Source organism: Dipteris shenzhenensis, chromosome 2, assembly GCF_047967505.1.
Source record: "Dipteris shenzhenensis isolate YYH24624 ecotype China chromosome 2, Dip_SZ_1.0, whole genome shotgun sequence".
Lineage (NCBI taxonomy): Eukaryota > Viridiplantae > Streptophyta > Polypodiopsida > Gleicheniales > Dipteridaceae > Dipteris > Dipteris shenzhenensis.
The window spans coordinates 18,528,333-18,546,897 of NC_141597.1; the positions used below are offsets into that span (position 1 = coordinate 18,528,333).

The window sequence follows — 18,565 nt, forward strand, 5'->3', positions numbered from 1 at the left end:
TATTTCAGCGATGGAGTGGAAGAGATTTGAGAGATTGCAGGTGACAATGGGATCCAAGATGATTCGAAGTAAACCCTCAGTCCTCCATCAGATTATACAGGCAGAGTTCACCATGACCCCTCTCCAGGTTGATGCCATCTTTCAGACAGTGACATTCCTCCACAGAGTTTGGACCTTTACCCAGGGGAGACTACAGAGGTTAGCACTTGAGTCCTCCAGGCGACTAGCAGAGAGTGGTGTTGATATGGCATGGTACGCATGAGATGGAATCAAAGGAGCACTTCGTCTTTCGTTGCCCAGTGTACTATGAGATCCGTGGAGGATACCACTGCCTTTTCAGAGACTAGTTTGAGGGCCTCTCCAGACGCCTCTCATACCCAGACTAGAGATGCTTGCCCGCTTTCATTCACGAGGCGGTCCGACATAGGGAGCGTCTCATCAGATCATGGAGACAAGAGCGAGAGGCCTTACCTGGTCCATCCCAGAGTATGATCACTGAGTTCTTCCAGTCGCAGCATGTTACTCCCCCGACCGCAGATAGCAAGAGAGGTAGGGACCGCGCGATCAAGATGCGACACACCCGACAGAGGACAAGCACGCAGATCACACTCACCGACATTTCTTTCAATTTTAGACCTAGGGTGCAGCTGACGGTGGTTACAGTGGCACTTGTCAAACGTCGGATAGCTGCCAGGAGGGCATGACGGACCTCTCATCCAGATAGCAAACAACGATCTATCACGGACTTCTTGAAGACACTATCTAGCTCATCATCAGGTGTATCTTGACATTTGATCAGACTGCATATTTCATGGGGATGTTGATACCAGGGATGCCTTATGACTATGGTGCTCCCCCATGCTCTCCTCATTTAGGGGCTTACAGATGGGGAGGTGACCTTTCCAACACCCCCTCTCACCGACACATCCCCAATGCCAACACGTCGATGAAGATGCTCCAGTAACTCCCTGGTCGTAGTCCTCTGGAACTTTTCGGTGTCGAAATCTTTTCCTGGCTTTTCATCCAATGGCTCCTGCTCCACCAAGTCTGGTTCCGCTTCCGCAAACCATCCTGATACACAGGTCCATCTTTGGTAGCACCTCCGAGCACCACCTCCTTCCATCACATTCCTGCCTTTGAACTCGAGCAACCCAGCCTCCACGATCTTCCAGTTGTCCCCCTCATAATGAGTGAACAACCTGGAGTCTTCCAGGCACCATGCTCTAAGGATCTGTTTCAACCCGTCCTTCGTTTGGCAAGGTCTGTAAGAAAAGTACATCTTCAGATAACCTGGACCGCGAACTTTAAACGCACCTGACTGAACCTATGTCACCCTCCTTCTCGCAAGGGCACAATCCTCCACTCGTGAAAGTTGATTCCCAAGAGCTTCTGAATCAGGGTGGTCCTTCAGCAAGGTCCCTGCCTTCAGGCTCCCACACCTGTGAGCCTCCTACTTGGGCTTTGATACCATGTTAGAAAATAACCCAACAAAGGGTACACACAGCGGAAGACTAATAGTAATGCCCAAGAGCTCACACAGTGTGGTGTGGGGTGTGGACTCACAAACTTCTTTACTTAATGTGCATCACATAGATGTGCAGACTCATCAATAGACAATGAACCAGCTAGATATAGAAGACACCAAAACTTATATATTTCCGTCCAAAACTATGGACACAATACAAAAGAGATAGATCCAGAGTCCCACCAATGGTGTGGTCCTCTAATCTAACCACAAGGTCCTTCTCCTATCTGCCGGCTATCTCTAGACTCGAGTCCGAGTGCTCCACCTCGAGCGTCTGTAGACTTTCCGTCCAATGTGTTCTTCTCCACCTTACTGCCTGTGAATCAGCCTAGGTGGGCAGCCCCTGCCAAGCTTTGTCTGCAGCACACAGGTCCCTGTTCCACCGCTCCAACCTGCTTGTGAATGGCTGCTCCAAAAGGTATGATGATCTCAGCACCTTGCTGCCCTAGAAGACAGCCAAGGTCCAGCCTCTCCCTAGAGCTAAGTCTGCAGCACCTGTTGCACTCTCTCACCTCCTGTTGATAGGCCCAGAGAGTAGGCTTCCTGCTGCTCCTTTCTGCCCTGGAACTGCTGGTTGCTGGATGATTTGTGAGGCATCAAGATCTCCTTTTATAGGCCCTAAGGCCTGCTGTAGAAAACCGACCAGCCAGCTTCATACTGGCCGACCAGTCTGCTGCTGGTCCAGCCCTTTAAGGGCTCACAAAACTAGGCCTTTATGGCCCACACTTTTAGGGCTTTTGGCCCTCCAATCTAGGCAAGGGCCCAGCCCCTAGGTCAGCCCTATATAAGGCCTGGTTGGCTGCCTCAAAGCAGCCCAACCAGCCTCTCTCCTGGCCGACCCATGTGCTGGTCTATCCCGCCTCTGCTGTGCCACTCTGATCTGCCCACTTGCAGGCCCGCTCCATCACTTGGATGCCCCGCCATCTGCACTGTAGTTCACGCCATCTGTTGCAGCCTTCTTCTCTTGTGAGGTGCTGCCCATGTGGCAGCCCCCTCTCTCTCTCTCTTCTCTGGGCATCTTCTGCCCTAGGTCTCCCTCCCCCATGCTCTCCTCATTCGGGGGCTTACAGATGGGGAGGTGACCTTTCCAACACAAACAGCCCAGGCCCTCTTTGTTGTTGTCTTCTCCCTTTCTGACATGAAGTTCTTATTTCTAACAATAGTGTGACATCCATTTACTTTAAGAAAAAACCTTTATTTCCCAATGCGTGCATCAATACATTTAAAAAAAAGAGCAAAAACCAGATCAATACCACAAAACAAATAACACATTACGAGCTTTACATGAAGCATCTAGGACTAACATAAAACTTACCATTGTCCCTTTTTCAATCACCACATCGAATGAGTTATCTACAAATGGAAGGTTTAACATGTCGGCAACAACCGCGTTCACCCCTACAGTAGAAAGTGAGAGCCAAATTAGCACCGAAATGTCCTATATGCAGCAATTGGTATATGATTAAAAAAAGTGGAAGAGATTGGACACACTGTAAATTATCAAAACTTCAATATGATAAATGGCAGCTCTCGCTCCAAAGCATACCATGACGTAAAAAGCAATTATGAAGATAAAAAGCAAGGATTAAAATCTGGGCCACAACCTTCCGTCTCTAATTACAAAAGAGCCATAAGGGAACATGACAGGAAATGCAAAAAAGGAATGCCCAATATGCAACATCAAATTGCAACCAATTCAATCTTAGTTTTTTTTTTTTTGAACTTGTGGAAAGATAACTCAAGGTAGCATAGCAACTTTCAGATAGGAGATAGAGACATCCTTGTGAGCTTTGAGGCCATGTTCCTTCTTCAAGTCAAGGTGGCAGGGCGAAACTGAGAAAGTAGTGGAGCCAACCTAAATCTAGGCAGCACTCCATCCTCAACTCAAGGTGCCAGGGCGAACCTAAGAATGCAATGAAGCCACCCTCAATCTGGCATAGAGATGTCCTGAAAAGAGCACACAAGGTCTATACTGCTTTCATACTAAGATGTCACATCATAAGGTGGTTTAGGTAGAATTGTTTAATTTCCTTTTCACGATGCCTCGGCATAGCAATCACCATCTTTGAACTAGACTGATTGAATAATGTGTGCACAAGTAGAGAGACTTTCAGACCAACTAATAATGTGTACACAAGCAGAGAGACTTTCAGACCAACTAATAATGTGAAAGGAAGGGAGAAAAACATTGATCCATTCACGGACACCAAATAGAGCCTATGGATTCCAAATTTGGGTACAAAGAGCCATCAGAGAACAACTCTTTGTGATACATGAAAATTTCTTTATGCAAGGCTCGTATGGATGCATTCAAGATCATAGTTATCCAGATGAGCTTCAAATCTAATATTTCCTTCTGCTAGTTCTATCCCTTTCTCTAAATCTGCCCCACCCCCTTTTCTACATAAATAAAGAAAGAAATAAAGATATATTAACTTCTGCAGAAGACCTCACGGGCCTATGAGACAATGTACACATCAAAAAAAACTACTACATCTCCAAGGAGAGGGGGAGTGCACAAGGCATCTCCTAGAAAATGCATAAAGCAACTCAAAACTATTGTAGAGCATTCCTATATTCTAGTCTTATCATAATGTGACCTTCATTACATCAGTTTAAGACTCAGAGTCTTTGGGCTTGGATTTGAGTTATATAATCAAAGCTCGGTAGACTGCCCACTTTCCCGCTTCCTGGCTTCTTTTACTTTAGGTTCGGTGGCTCTTTGCTTGAGCTGAGTCGAAGTGAGCTCCTCAGATATCCATATCTACATGCCCTTTAGCTTGTGTGTATGTCAAAGAATCTTGATCCTTGCTTCCTTGTCACTAAGAGAGATTCGTATCTGTCTTTTCCTTTTGCTGGATATTCCAAATAACATCTCGATCCCATTCCACTTGTGGTATCTTCTCCTTGAGGCAGTTGATTTTATCTTCTGTGTGTTCCCCTATGCCAAGACAGACATCTAGTAACCCCCCCACACATAAGATCAGCTTGTTAATTTCTCTGGTTTCCTGCTCTTTCACTTCCTTGTAACGATCAGCTTTACTCAATTTGCTATTTACATCAGCAATCATCTCTTGTTTCATTGATTTCACCTAAGTGGTGACCATTTCTTGCTTTTAGAAACCAGTTGTGGTGTTGGTGGAAATGCATTACATTTATGTAGTACCTCACGGATGACTTCCTGCTTTCCATTGCCCTTCCTATCATGAATTTTTCTTACAAGAGCTGCAAGCCGAAGCTTGAATTCTCGAACTTCGAGCAATAGTTGAGTATGAAAGCCTACTAGCTGGAGTAGCAGGAAGAAATGCTTTCACCTTGGGAGTCTCCATATGGGCCTATATGAGCTGGAAAATCCGTCTATTGTAATTAACCCCCAAGTTGACAAGGGGTATTTCAGCCCAACCGAGAGTGGGGGTTAATAGACTGACCCTGGTACTGCGAGCTAAGAGTGAGTAGAACTTGAGCGAACTGAACTGGCCTAAAGACCTATGAACTGCACGGAGGCTGCTCCACTCTGAGGTGCGACTTGAAGAAGGAAGCTGCAAACTGAACTGAAAGAGGGAGGGCTAATGGTGGCGACACGACTTGGAGCAGAGGCGAAACACGACCACCTTGATTGGGCTTGTTGTTGCATGCACACGACCTGCACCTAGGGCAAATGATATGATGTTACTTTTGAAATTATTTATATGGATGCAATCGTTATCATACCCAAGGCAAAGATGGCTCGCATGACAAGGTGTATCAAGGCAAGAGCTCAAGACAAAGTATGTTAAGGAATGCAAGCACGTCTTTGACTCTAGTGAGTCCACTTTCTCTTTTAAGCTCAAGCTATGGTCAATTTCACTTTTTGCTTTCGACCCAGGCGGACAACAAGAAGACAAGAAAATGTGATGCTGAGCATATGCATGCTCTCACAATTGGGGGGAGGGAAAAATATGACGGGCGCCCAAGAAATCACTGTAAATATCATAAATGTACATATCACACGTAGAAACAGCCGTAGGTAGGTGGGATTAATACTACTAGGTACAAATCTAGGGTAGGATAAATTAGCTCTAGGCACAAGAGCTAGGAAGTAGCATAGAGAACCCTATACGAGTTTTAGGTTGTGCTTTTGTAAATAGTCATTGATTTTCCTAATATGATTTTGTGAGAGATCCTGATTATAGGAAGTGATGCTTAAGTGCTCACGGCCACTCACAGATAACTGGCGTGCCTACATGCTTCTGATTATGGATTCGGGAAACTGGCAGCTGAGTGCATGTGATGAGCACAAAGGAAACGGAGAGAAGCACTAGAAGATGTGGGCACTCTACTAGAGTCTTTATGCCAAAGGTAGTGGTAGCATGGCAGTTCGCTACATGTGGTCCTGTGGTTTACTTGGAGAAATCTTAAGAAAAACTAAAAAAGCAAAGGTTGAATCGGTGCATGTTAGCTAAAAATTGATCTGAGGTCCTGTTTTGCATGAAGGGTGGATTTTAGAGAGAATTGTAGCACCCAAAAGATAGAGAGGTCGTGTTCTAGATGGATGAGCTAATTTGGTAGGTATCATGGCTGTTTTTGGAGGAGATCCTAGCACAAGAGAACCATGGGAGCTGCTTTATAGATGCAGTCTTCATAGATAAGGTTGCGGTGCAAAGGCCATATCTCGAGCTACACAAAGAGTTTCGACGTGCTTTCTGAAGGAAAGTTGTAGAGTAGATTGAGAGCTACAATTTTGGGTTTTATAGTGCATCAATCCGACTTCTGTACCAAAAGTCATAACTTCTGCACCACAAGTCATAACTTCTGCAAGGACTGGCAGGTGGTTAAGAGATATTGCACCAGTTTTTGGCTCTGGTTTCCAGGTGTACATACATGCGGGAAGAGAGTTCGAACTGTATTGTGGTGTAAGGTTTCTTGTACTTGCGCTGAGTATGGTGTTGAGATTCCGGAATTTGTTGGAAGGATCGTCTTGGTGCTGCCAAGAGATTTCCATAGATTGCTACAGGCTGCTAGCTTGCAAGTTTGTTGTCGTGTTCAAGCCAGATATTTCATGCGCAGAGAAGCACGTGTTTGGAAAGTTTTGTGAAGAGTTGAGGAAACGAGTTGTGGAGAAGCGATGGCAATTTGATTTGCAGGATTGACAGGTGTACTAGAGACACATTTAGAGGTTTTGTCGGCGCCAACTGTTCAATTTGAGTAGGAGGAAGCTTCCTATCTGATCTTGTGGGGGTTTCCCTACAAGTTTTGTAGTTTTCCTTTGGTGTGGTTGTGTGATTTGCTGAGTAGATTGCCTTCTTGTTTCAAAGTTCTCAGATCTTGTGGTTTATGAGAAATTGAGGTGTGGATATGCTCAAGTTCTATATGAAGTGACGTATCTTTGATGCTATAAAGGTAGTTTCCTTATTGCTCTACCCGCCCTATCAACGGGACTGCCTAAGAAGGTTGCGCGGTACCTGGGAATCCCCCCCCTGCAAATTGGAAACATGATTTGGAGCCAGACTACTCCAAGTATTTTGGCGCCTCCACCGTAGAGGCCACGAGCAGTTTGTTGGAGGCCTCCTTTACCCAGGGGCTGCATTTCTTCAGAAGGTCCACATGCCCTCTTTTCTTGGAGCTCCTAGGCTCTTATCCAGCATGTTGCACTCTTTTCCTCTTGAGCCAAGGGCTGGACTCTTTCCTTGAGCTTGGCTGCTCAGCTCGCTCAGTTTCCTTGGGACTTGTGAAGATTTTTTTGAAGGACCAGCTTGCTTTCGGATGCCTATAGAGCATTTGTTAGCTGCTCGGTGTGCAGCCAGCAGATCTTGGGCCCTGTACAAAGGTTGGACGGCTCTTCTTAGGCCCTTTGGAGAAGGGCTCACGGGATCTTTTGCAGCACTTTGTTCTCAGCTTCCGAAGGCACCCTCTTCTTGTTCCTTTTCGCCAGTCCATTTAGTGTTAGGAGCAGCTTTTGGCCCGAACCGCTGCTGCCTTTTTGTTGAGAGAGAGAGAGAGAGAGTTTATTAAAGTCATCGGAAGACCAACGGATCTATGAGACTATGAAAAACCTGGTACAAACGAGCTGTGGTGCTGGAGCTACTAAACGAGCATCCACACCAATGCAATTGCAAAAAATGCAGAATGTCAGTACTAAATCCTAAGTACAACATAGTCATGTCATGTCGGTAGTCAACTATCTCATCATCATCATCATCATCACCATCAAGACATCAGGGTGGATGAGGTAATGGGGCCATGAAATCAGTGACAGAGTGCTGTCGGCCACTCAAAGGTGCAGCCCTGGCATGTCTCCTGGTCATAGCTCTGCGTCTAACCAGGGCTAGTGTGACCCCCGTCGGGCGAGACCTTTAAACATGAAAGGGTGAGAAGAAAGGATACTCAAATGAAGACATCATGACAGGCTTTCATTCATTCATCAAGTATCAATGAGACAATTGAAGTGCAAGCCTTTATAGACTAGGCACACTCACACATGTACCAAGTGCATATGGGATAACTCCCAAGATGACGCATGGCACGCACACATCAACCACTACTAGATCTCCTAGTACAACACATCACACACACTCTTTGGCTATGATTTCTCCAACAGCCCCCTTCAGAGCAAAGAGTGTGAGACCCAACACGTAAGAGTAGACCGATCCCCCCTCCACCACAATACTGCAAAGAGCAAGTCCAACTATCCAACACCTCCCGTGTGATAGTGACTTCTCAGTCAGCTTGCGACCGGCAAGGGTAGAACATCACTCGTCACTCCCCCTTACTCTGAAATAGGTGGTCAATACAACCATACCAAAGTAAAAACCATACAATCATTTTTGGGGGACAACCCAAGGCAGAGTACCACATAAATTCATTTTAGCTGGACTACTCAAGGCTGAGAACCTTTTATTGACTCAACACATAAACACACATCATATAGGGCCTAGAAAGCCCAAGAATCCCAGTCATAATGCAGAGATCGTAAACCTTAGCTATGGCTGCATGTATCTCCTCAGGGGGCTCTTCAGGTTCGGCTTGGTCTTCAGCAATAAGATAAACATGGTGCTTCTTGTTCTTGTTCCTTCTTCTTGAAGCAATTAGTCCTTTTCTCTTACAAAACCTGCAAATAATATTCTTGTTGGTCTTCCATTTATTGTGGAAGCCAATGCATGATCACCAGTAGAGGCAAGAATGGCTTCTTTATTAGGACGGTCCTTCTCAATGAGTAGAGCCACCATATCATCAAATGTGGTAGTGGCAAGGCGTAGACTTCGAGGGTTTGCTCAAAGCGAGGTATCCCTTGCATACTCTTCATAAGAACAACCATTTTATCCTCATCCTCAGGCGCACTTTTCAAGCTTGATGATCACTCAACTCTTCACTTTCTTCTATTTTCAAATCATAGAACTTGAGCTTCAAAAAAACTTTAAAGTCGGTGATTTTGTTACCAAAGAAGCTCTCAAGGCAATCCCAAATCTCCTTGGCAGTTAACTTGAAGTCCCACACGTTGAATGAGAGAGTCAGCCAAGCAAAGACCAATGAGAGCAATGGCTCTTGCATTCTGCTACTTCCATAACTGTCGTTATTGCTGATCAAGTGTATCAATGTGGTCTTCCTCAACATCTCAAACTCCTTCATGCATAAGGAGCAGCTGCATCTTCATTTGCCATGTGGGAAAGCCTTACCCCTTGGACTTCTCCACGAGCAAAAAACTAGCAGGCAAGGAAGTCATGATGGAAAATGGCTTCAAGAAGGCGGGCAGCAAACTGAAATGAATAGCCAGCAAGTAAGGCAGCTGGTCTAGGGCTCTGAAATGGAACAACAACCTCCACCTGTGCAAGGCGGTTGAAGAAATGCTTTGGTGGACATTTCCAACAGCTAGTCGATGGGCTGAGAGGCTCCAAAATGCAGAGACAGGTCTGAAATGTGGAAGGCGGCTCACCAAGGCACTCCAAAGTGCTGCAGCAGGTCATCACAGTGAAACAGGCTAATATAGAAGTGCTCGAAGCCTCCAAACAACTCGGAAGTGGCTCTGATATAGGCGGCTATGCAGCAGCAGCACATAGGATGCTGATTTTGGCGATGAAATGCTCCAAAACGTCCTCGAATGACCACGCGTGCAGGCGCCTCTGAGAAAACGTGCCGATCAGCAAGCTGACAAGGAGAAAATACGCCGACCAGCTATCCAAGAGGCTGTCAAGGGAGCCCAGAGCTCAAAAAGATTTCGAATGGAAGCAGCTATCAAGGCAAACCGTGGAGAGGCTCTAAGCTGATGCAAATGGCTGATGGAAGGAGGCGGCTAGAGGTGAAATGAACTAGCTAAGAGAAGACAGCACAGGAGGCATTTGAGTAGAGTTAGGGTTAAGGCAGAAGAGGGTGATGAAGTGGTAGGGGAAATTAGGGCAACTTTGATACCATGAAGGAAACATGGTGAGAAAGAAAGAAAGAAAGATATATTAACGTCCGCAGGAGGCCTCGCGGGCCTATGGGACAAAGTATGGAATCAAGTAACTCATACAGACCATTATGGGCCGAGGCAAAGGGCTCACTAAGGCCCTTGCTGAGTACTGAAATGCTATACTAGTACAAAATAGCAAAAAAGTAGCAAAATAGCATGAGGGTGGCATGAAAATATCAAGTGCTCAAAGCTAGAGTCCCAAGTGCATGAACCGGCTCCACATATCCAAGCTTCATGGTGGCTTTCTGATGAGATGCAAAGAGCTCACGTATCTGCATCTGTCGGTCTGTCTCCCGTGGTGGTGGAGGGCGTGGTCTCCTCGATCTCTGGATCCGATGGGCTATGTCAAGGGCGACACCTCACCTGGGTCGATCTCCCCTGAGGAGAGCTGAAATAGGTCGAGCCTCAATCCTGTGTGCTCTAGTCGCTTGTCATGTCGTGTATGGTCTCTGTGTCCCTCATCCAGCAGTGTTGTGTCGGCTCTCTCCACCGATCCATACATCTCTCATGTCGGCTAGCTCCTCCTCCTCTACCCCAGAGTGCCTTGGAGCTGAGTCAAATGCATAGAAATCTGTGACCTATCGCTGCGCTCAGTCTACCTCAGTGCCCTGTGGTGCAGTGGTCCCATCCTGCTACTCTCTGATAGGGGACGAGCATTTTTCAAGCGAAATCTTCCAAGCGTCCGAGCGAAGGAAAAAAAAGCTTCCAACTATGTAAAAATAAGGCAAAAATAGTTCGGAACAAAACATAGTTTCACTTAGAAATATGCAAAGTATTATAGCAATGCCTATCTTATACACAAATCTTTACATCAATCTTTGGGAATGGTGAGTAACATAATTGGGATGGCTTTTGAAAAAACCCACAGTAGAGTAGACTTCTCTATGAAAATTCCCCTTATGATATGATCCTTCTTACAACTTTTACTTAATACGGGGTGACATTGAAAACCCTCTCTCAACCTAGCCTCATAAAAGGGTTTATCCAAAGAAACCTCAATGAAGCAAGCCATCAAGGCAGTTTCGCCAGCAAAACCCCTTTAAAGTAGGTCTTCCAAGGTAGTTTCGCTGGCGAAACTACCACGGATAGCACTTTTAAAAGTGACATAACTTTCACATCCAATGTCTAAATATAGTCATTCAGCCACTCAAATTGATTGGAAAACCCCATTTGAGCGCATCTATGGGGTTATATTTTGGAAAATCTTGCATATATATTATTAAATATTACATGTATTTTATGAGAGTGATATATAAGCACAAGTTAATACTTATTTATAGTAATTTAAACTTCTTTAGAAACATATCCATAAATATATTGTTATTTATGCTATTAAAACACTAGAAAGCTCTTGTCATATTGATAAAATGTGTTTAATAAGTAATTATATATGTATAATATTATTACATTGAGAGTGATTATGAGGGATGTTTCTTAAAGAAATTATTTTTCAACACTTGTTTAAGGTAATAACAGGGGTACAAAGGATGTCTATGAATAAGAAAATTTTTGTTATGTAAAATTGAATGAGTGACTATTCCGTATATTTTTATGATAAAGGGACCTAGTTCTAGTGAAACTAAAAGTGTCAAAACCATGTTTCTTAAAAGAAATATAATTTTTCAAATCTCTTGAAAAACACACTCGGATAAACCTGCTCATAGGTTTTTGCTCGTAAAATTGACGCATCCCTCTCTAATATGTCATAGTAGCGTCTCTCTGTGTCGTCACATCTCCATCAGGTAGAGCCCAATACAAAACCTGAAACCTGGAAGTGGATTAGTCGTGAGAGTGGACCAAAGCCGTGCCTCTCCTGAAAAAGGCAATGGTAGCGCCCTCGAATCTCATAGTATGCTAGGTAGACACATAGAAAATGCTCCTCTGTCTCGACCACCCCCATCTTGCACAACTTGCAAGTCCGCTACTCTCTGGGTATGCATGCAGCTCTCCCTGCCTCGATCCTCAGCTGATGGGATGAGACCATCATCTGTCCGATGGCAATCCTCAGCACGTGTGAGACTCCTTTATCCTCGAAATACTGAGGTCTGATGATGAGCCCATCCTCCGACTCTCAGAAAATGGTCATAGTAGAGTTGGGTCTTGGTGAGGAACTCCTGGTCCCCTTCCCAAGTGCGAGATGCGTGGAGCTAAAGGAGATCTAACCGTATGATGCGGTTAATCTCATCCAGTGTAATCGACTCACGCGGTGCATCCATGCTATACTGAAACGGGGGGAAGCCGGTCCATCTGAATGCCGTGACTAGCAAACCATGCGGTGATGCGTGCATACCATGCTGTACCGACCCCACTTTTTGCTAGTCGTATGGAAGACTCTAGTGCCAATCTCGGAAGTCTCTCGCGAGGTAGGTCCCAAACTTTGTGGAGGAATGTCACTGTCTGAAAGATGGCATCAACCTGAAGAGGAGTCATGGCAAACTCTACATGTACTATCTGATGGGGGACCAAGGGCTTACTCCGAATCACCCTAGAGCCCATAATCACCTGTAGCCGCTCAAATCTCCTCCATTCTGCTGCTGAAAGATCACCCCCCCAAAAAGGTGCCGCATACATGGCAATCGGCCTCACCAGTGGATCCTGGAAGTGCGCCTGGAAGCACTGTCACTCTAGTCGAACCAAAGCACCATACCCTCGTGTGAGTTGTGCTCTAGCTACGTGGGTCATCGTGAAAACTGGCCCTGTGAGAACTGCACCCAAGTATGTGTAGGACTGCACAATCTCCACTGGCTGACTTTGGTATGTCAAAGTATGTCGGTGAAGCACTGTGTAAGAGGTGTTGAAGATCATGACCTTGGTCTTCCCAAGGTTAACCATCAGGTGTGTCTCTCTGAAGAACACCTCTAGGGCATCTAGATGTCTATGTAGTCCCTCTGCCGAAGATGATAGGAGGACTATGTCATCCGCGTGTATCATCAAGTCAGCTAGTGGTGCTCCCTCACCTTCTAGGCGGTCTATGAAAGATGTGGTCTCATCAATGTAGAGCCCGAAGAGAGTCGGTGAGAGAGGGCATCCCTGCTTTACCCCGATCGTGCTCTCAAACCAGTCTGATAGGACTCCTGAGGGACAAACTCTCCCTCTGACGGACTCGTATAGGCTCACCACTTCCCAGATTAGAACCTCTGAAATCTGCATATGATGTAGTCTCCTGATCATGCCGGATTGCGGGACAGTGTCGAAGGCCTTCCAAAAGTCTACAAAACAAGCGTACACTTTCTGGCGTCTCAACCTCGCCTCCTCAATGAGTGGTGTTTTTCAAGCATTAATACAAGTTCGTTTTTTCTAAGAGCTCTAAGAAATAGTTGGGATGTTGTAAATGCCCTCCTCCATGGAGATACCCAACTAAACAAATACATAGAGAGAGCCACGCAACTTGGGGGTTTCATGGTAGGTCCATCATATTAGCCAACTAACTAGAGGGAGCCACGCAACTTGAGGGTTCATGGTAGGTCCGTCTCGCTGTCCTCTCATTTGCACAAGTGCACGCAGGCACTTCCTCCTAGTATAGTGTTAAAAGCAAGCATTTTTGGATGTGAAAGAGAGAGCAACCAATTTTTTAAAGGTGTTCCGCAATAAAAAGAATTTTTGTAAGATGGCCTCTAAGGAGAAACTTAACATTGAAAAGCATTGAAAAGCACCAAGAACTCTGTCCGCACAAATGGCGTGATCACCCAATTCCGTGAGTGTAGCCCCCGAGAGAGCAAGCATACTATTCTTAAGAGCCACGAAAGGTTTTTCTCCCCAGGATTTTGCTGAAGTTCCCTGGATGTTTTGTGGTCTGAGTAGGCAAAGATAGGATCGTATATTGATTGACGACACAGGCATTCAGCAACAGAAACGTGATCACACCTGCGCAGTTCTCAGCCTCTAAACGATTTCGCATTTGCTGGATTGCAACAGGAGAGAGGTCGCTGCAAGTTATTTGGGTGATTCCGTCGCGAAACATATCAATGCTCATTTGCGAATTTCCGCAGCCAAGCTCCAATACCTGCACATCCATTGTTGTGGAAGAGGACGCTAGCTAAAAGTCACTCTCTGAAGCCTTGCCCAACAACCTTGAAGGTAACAAGTTTTGAACAAGATACGAAGCCGCCAAACCTACACGATCAGTGGGGCGGACATTGGCGAGGATGAGATTTCTGAAATGCGAGTAGTCTTTGAACCATTCATAGTGCTCCTCAGCAACGAATCGCTTGTTCCTGACAAAAAGAGCAGGCAAATTAGAAGCAAAGAGAGGCTACGAAAGGAATGGACAATGGAACGAAATCCGATGGAGAGATGAAAACCAGTAATCAGGTTGTTGATAGAGAGCGACATCGGGCGGAGGATCTGGGGGCATGGTCTTACGTATCCTTGTGAGTCTAGAGAAACTGGAAAGCAGGGTGGTAAACAAGTTTGGTGTATTTTGATGGTGCTGCCGAGTGTAGTGGTTCAAACGAGCCGCCCATGCACTAGGATGGCCGTCGGGTGTCGTGGTTCACACTAGCCGTCCATGGCTCTCAGATGTAATTAGTTCATGCCCGTCGGGTGTAGTGGTTCACTGCAGCCATCCATGGCTGTCGGGTGTAATGGTGTCACACCAGTCCATGGCTATCAGGTGTGTAATGGTTCACACCAGCCGTCCGACAATCATCGAGCTATTAATTTATGTCACTAACGTGTGATTGATGTAACAGTTGGAGGAGATGGAATGGGCCAATCGTGTATCGATCGGAAGAGTTGGCCGTGGAGTGGACTGCCTGGTCGGACACAAATCTTTTGTGTTAGAGGCTCGTCCCTTCTATTGGGCTAGCTACAACGGCATCCCTTAACCGTAACTTTTGGAAGATAACCATCGCGTGGTGTGAACCCAACCTAAAGTTACCGACGACGGCTTTAGATTGGTAGGACACCTACCTACTAGGGCAGCAGTCCACGTTTGATCTTCCTACTTGCACCGTAGGCCCGAGGGAGTTGCCCCTCGATAGGGCAAAAAAGGGTGTGTAAGTGGGTAACCAAAAAAAAAACTAAAGCAAAGGTGTAAGAAGGTGCTTCTTTTCATGTGAGGGGAGGGCAACTGAGTTCAATAAAAGGCATTAGAATTTAAGTACAAGCACTCAGTGAGCACTACCTTAGGTTCTACAAGACGCAAATGATTGTCAAAATGAATGGATGATTAATTTGCAACACTTGTGATGGAAGCCCGTGCATAGAATCATTGGAAAGTTTGAATGCTATAATGCAACCGCTTGGGAGATTTGCAAACTCTATGTGTGTGTGTGTGCGTGAGAGAGAGAGAAAGAGAGAGCTATTACCAACAAAAAGTGTGTGGGTGGGTGGGAGACACGGGCGCGACAAAGGGCTTTTTTGAATAAAGGATGTTCATCCAAAGCCTTTCTTAAAGGCTTACACTATAAAAGGCACTCACAAAGTATTTGCATGACTCTTCTCTCCAATGGTGTTTGGACTGCTTCACAACTTGCTATAGCTTGTGTTCATCACTTTGTTGCTCAGTTGGGTAAAGCAGATTCTCCTTCACATTTAGTTATTTCAGCAAGACATCAATTATTACAACATGTCACTCCCATTGTCTCACCCACATAGGCTTTGGATTTGGAAGCTCCTTTCACTGAAACAAAGTTAAGTGATGCTGTTAAATCATGTGTTAATGGAAATCTCCCGCCAACTTGGATGGTTTCATAGTTGAATTCTTCTTGGCATATTGGGGTCTCCTTAAATCTCTTTTGCTACAAATTTTAAATATTTCTTGGCAACATCAATACATGTCGGATTCTTGAAAGAAAGGGCTTGTAAAACTTCTTCCCAAGAAGCCAATCTATGACTCTTTGCCTGATTGGAGGCCTATCACTCTAATGCATGTTATTTATAAGATCATCACCAAACTAGTGGTTGATCATATCAAATAATATTTACATGAGGGCCTTCATCCGACACAGTATGGTTTTATTCCTCGTAGGCACATAACTGACAATATTGCAAATGCCTATATTGGGATTGAGGGGATTCAACAACGAAAGCGAAAATGGAAGAGGGTGAGAGAAGGAGGCAAAACACCCTAATCTTCTACGTCATTCATATATATGTGTGTTTGAGTATTGTACATAATCGAGGTTAAGGCGCAATGGCCTTTTAACCCCCACAACCTCCCACTTAAAGGCCAATGTGCCTTTAAGGGAGAGCAACCAATGAGCATACTATCCAATGCCCATCAATACACAACAATACCCAAACCGATGACTAGGTAGACTCTTCGTCAGCATATCTATAGGGTTATCATCTATATGAACCTTGACAATCTCTATGCACTTGTCCTCAAATACCTCCCTAATGAAATGGTACCTGACCTCAATGTGTTTAGTATTTGCATAAAGGACCGGATTCCGTCCTAGCTAAATAGCACTCATGGAATCACTATGCAATGTCGCTACACTTGTATGAATCCCCAAATCTCCCATTAGCCGATCAAGCCATATAGCCTCCTTGCAACCCTCTGTGGCTACAACATACTCAGTCTCTGTGGTAGACAACACTCTTATGTGCGTGAGACATCCCACTACACTACACCACTTGCAAAGGTAAACACATAACCAAAAGTGGATCTCCTGCTATCCACATGCCGTGCATCGTCTGAATTTATGTACCCAAGTACACGCATCTCTCCTCTACCAAAGCAAATGCACATCTCCTTGGTACCCTTCATGTATCTGATGATGCACTTAACTGCCTCCCAATGCCTCTTTCCCTGATTAGCCATATACCGGCTAACAACTCCCACTGCAAATGCAATGTCCGGTCCAGTAGCTATCATAGCATACGTAAGACTCTCAACCTCTGATGCATAAGGAACCTTGGCCATCATGGCCCTTATTTGGGACGATCTACCTGACTCAGTTTCACAAATCGAGGCAATGGAGTACTTACTGCCTTCCCCCCCTCCTCCATATTGGAACACTACAACACTTTTGTAGCATACTGCTTTTGTGAAAGCCAATGGAGTTTCTTACTTCGGTCACGCATGATGCGCATACCAAGAATATGACCTGCAGGTCCCAAATCCTTCATGTCAAAGGCCTCATGCAACTTGGCCTTCAATGCATCCAACTCATAAGTGTTCTTGCAGCCAATAGCACATAAAGTGCTAGCAGTATCAGACTATTATTCTTAGCCCTTTTAGTGTAGAGGCAATGATCAATCTCACTTCTTCTGAAACCCTAGGACCGAATGAAAGCATCAAACTTCTGATACCATTCTCTAGGTGTTTGCTTAAGGCCATAAATACTCTTTTTTAGCTTGCAACCCAAATGCTCTTTGCCCTTTTCTTCAAAGCCTCCGAGCTATACAATGTAAATTTCCTCATGCAGATCCCCATGCAAGAAAGCTATCTTGACATCCATATGTATAAGCTCCATATCCTCTGTTGCCACAAGTCCAAGTATGCATCTAAGTGTGGTCATCTTCACAACCGGAGAGAAGACCTCATCAAAGTCCACACCCTTCTCTTGCTTGAAACCTCTAGCAACCAAATAGGCCTTGTACTTAGGCACATCATTACCTATGACCTTCATATTGTAGACCCATTTACATGGCAATGCTTTCTTTCCACATGGCAAAGAAACCAAGTCCCAAGTATTAATTCTCATGAGTGAATTCATCTCTAATTGCATAGCATACTCCCACTTGCGTTGATCCTCACACATCATAGCCTCCCTATAGCAAGAAGGCTCCCCGCAATCAGTAATAAGCATCACATAGTTTGCCCTTGGAACAAATCTCTCAGGTGGGTCTAGACACTCTAGATGATCTCCTCAAGGGCATTTTAGCTTGCTGTCCCGCCTGCATATCAGCCACATTTGACTCATCATTTCCATCATCTGTCACCATTGATTGTGTACCTACGAGAGTACTTGGTGGCACCATTTCCTACTCATTCGCGGTGCATGGACAGCTTGCTGTCTATCAACATATGCAAGGTGGATTCACATCCTGGAAAGTGATTCTCCTCATTTTTGCATCCCTCATGGGTGTCTTATGCATCTTTTTCTCATTGAAGACCAAACCATGGCTTCGTATGATCTTCTTTGCTTATGGATCCCAAAGACGATGGCCCATCTCTCCACTTTCACCATAACCCAGAAAAATGCATTTCCTAGACTTAGGATCTGGCATCTTCCGAGCTATTTTGGCACATGTGGATATACCTCACACCCAAATATATGCAAATGAGAGTAAGAGGGCTGCTTGCCACTCTAAGCTTCTTCAGGAGTACACCATTCAAACTCTTACTAGATGATCTATTGATCACATGTACTGCAGTCTTCATTGCCTCAACCCAAAAACCACCAGGAAGGCTTGCATTAGAAAGCATACATTGCAAACTTTCCTGAATGGCACGGTTCATCTATTTTGTAAGACGGTTCATCTATTCTACAATTAGATTTTGCTCTGAAGTACGAGGAGACGTGAGCTTCCTCTTGATCCCACGTGTATCATAGAAATGTTGAAAGTCATGAGAGAGATACTCTCTACCATTGTCAGTCCGTAGGCATTTAAGCGTTCTACCTAGCTGATTTTCAACCAAAGCCAACCATTTTTGAAAAACC

General features: G+C 45.1%; 1 protein-coding gene across 2 annotated transcripts in view; it reads right to left on the reverse strand.

Annotated features, from left to right (window-relative positions):
- LOC147904423 (S-adenosyl-L-methionine-dependent methyltransferases superfamily protein) overlaps positions 1 to 14,446 on the reverse strand; it is a 52,548-nt gene extending 38,102 nt beyond the window's left edge. For both annotated transcript variants that reach the window (XM_087396820.1, XM_087396813.1), the window contains exons 1-4: positions 14,252 to 14,446; positions 14,068 to 14,164; positions 13,815 to 13,953; positions 2,841 to 2,923 (exon numbers count right to left, since the gene is read on the reverse strand). In XM_087396820.1, coding sequence (XP_087252946.1) covers positions 2,841 to 2,923; positions 13,815 to 13,953; positions 14,068 to 14,164; positions 14,252 to 14,304 — 372 coding nt within the window. In that variant the 5' untranslated portion in view covers positions 14,305 to 14,446. The remainder of the gene's footprint in view (positions 1 to 2,840; positions 2,924 to 13,814; positions 13,954 to 14,067; positions 14,165 to 14,251) is intronic.
- Positions 14,447 to 18,565: the final 4,119 nt, after the last annotated feature.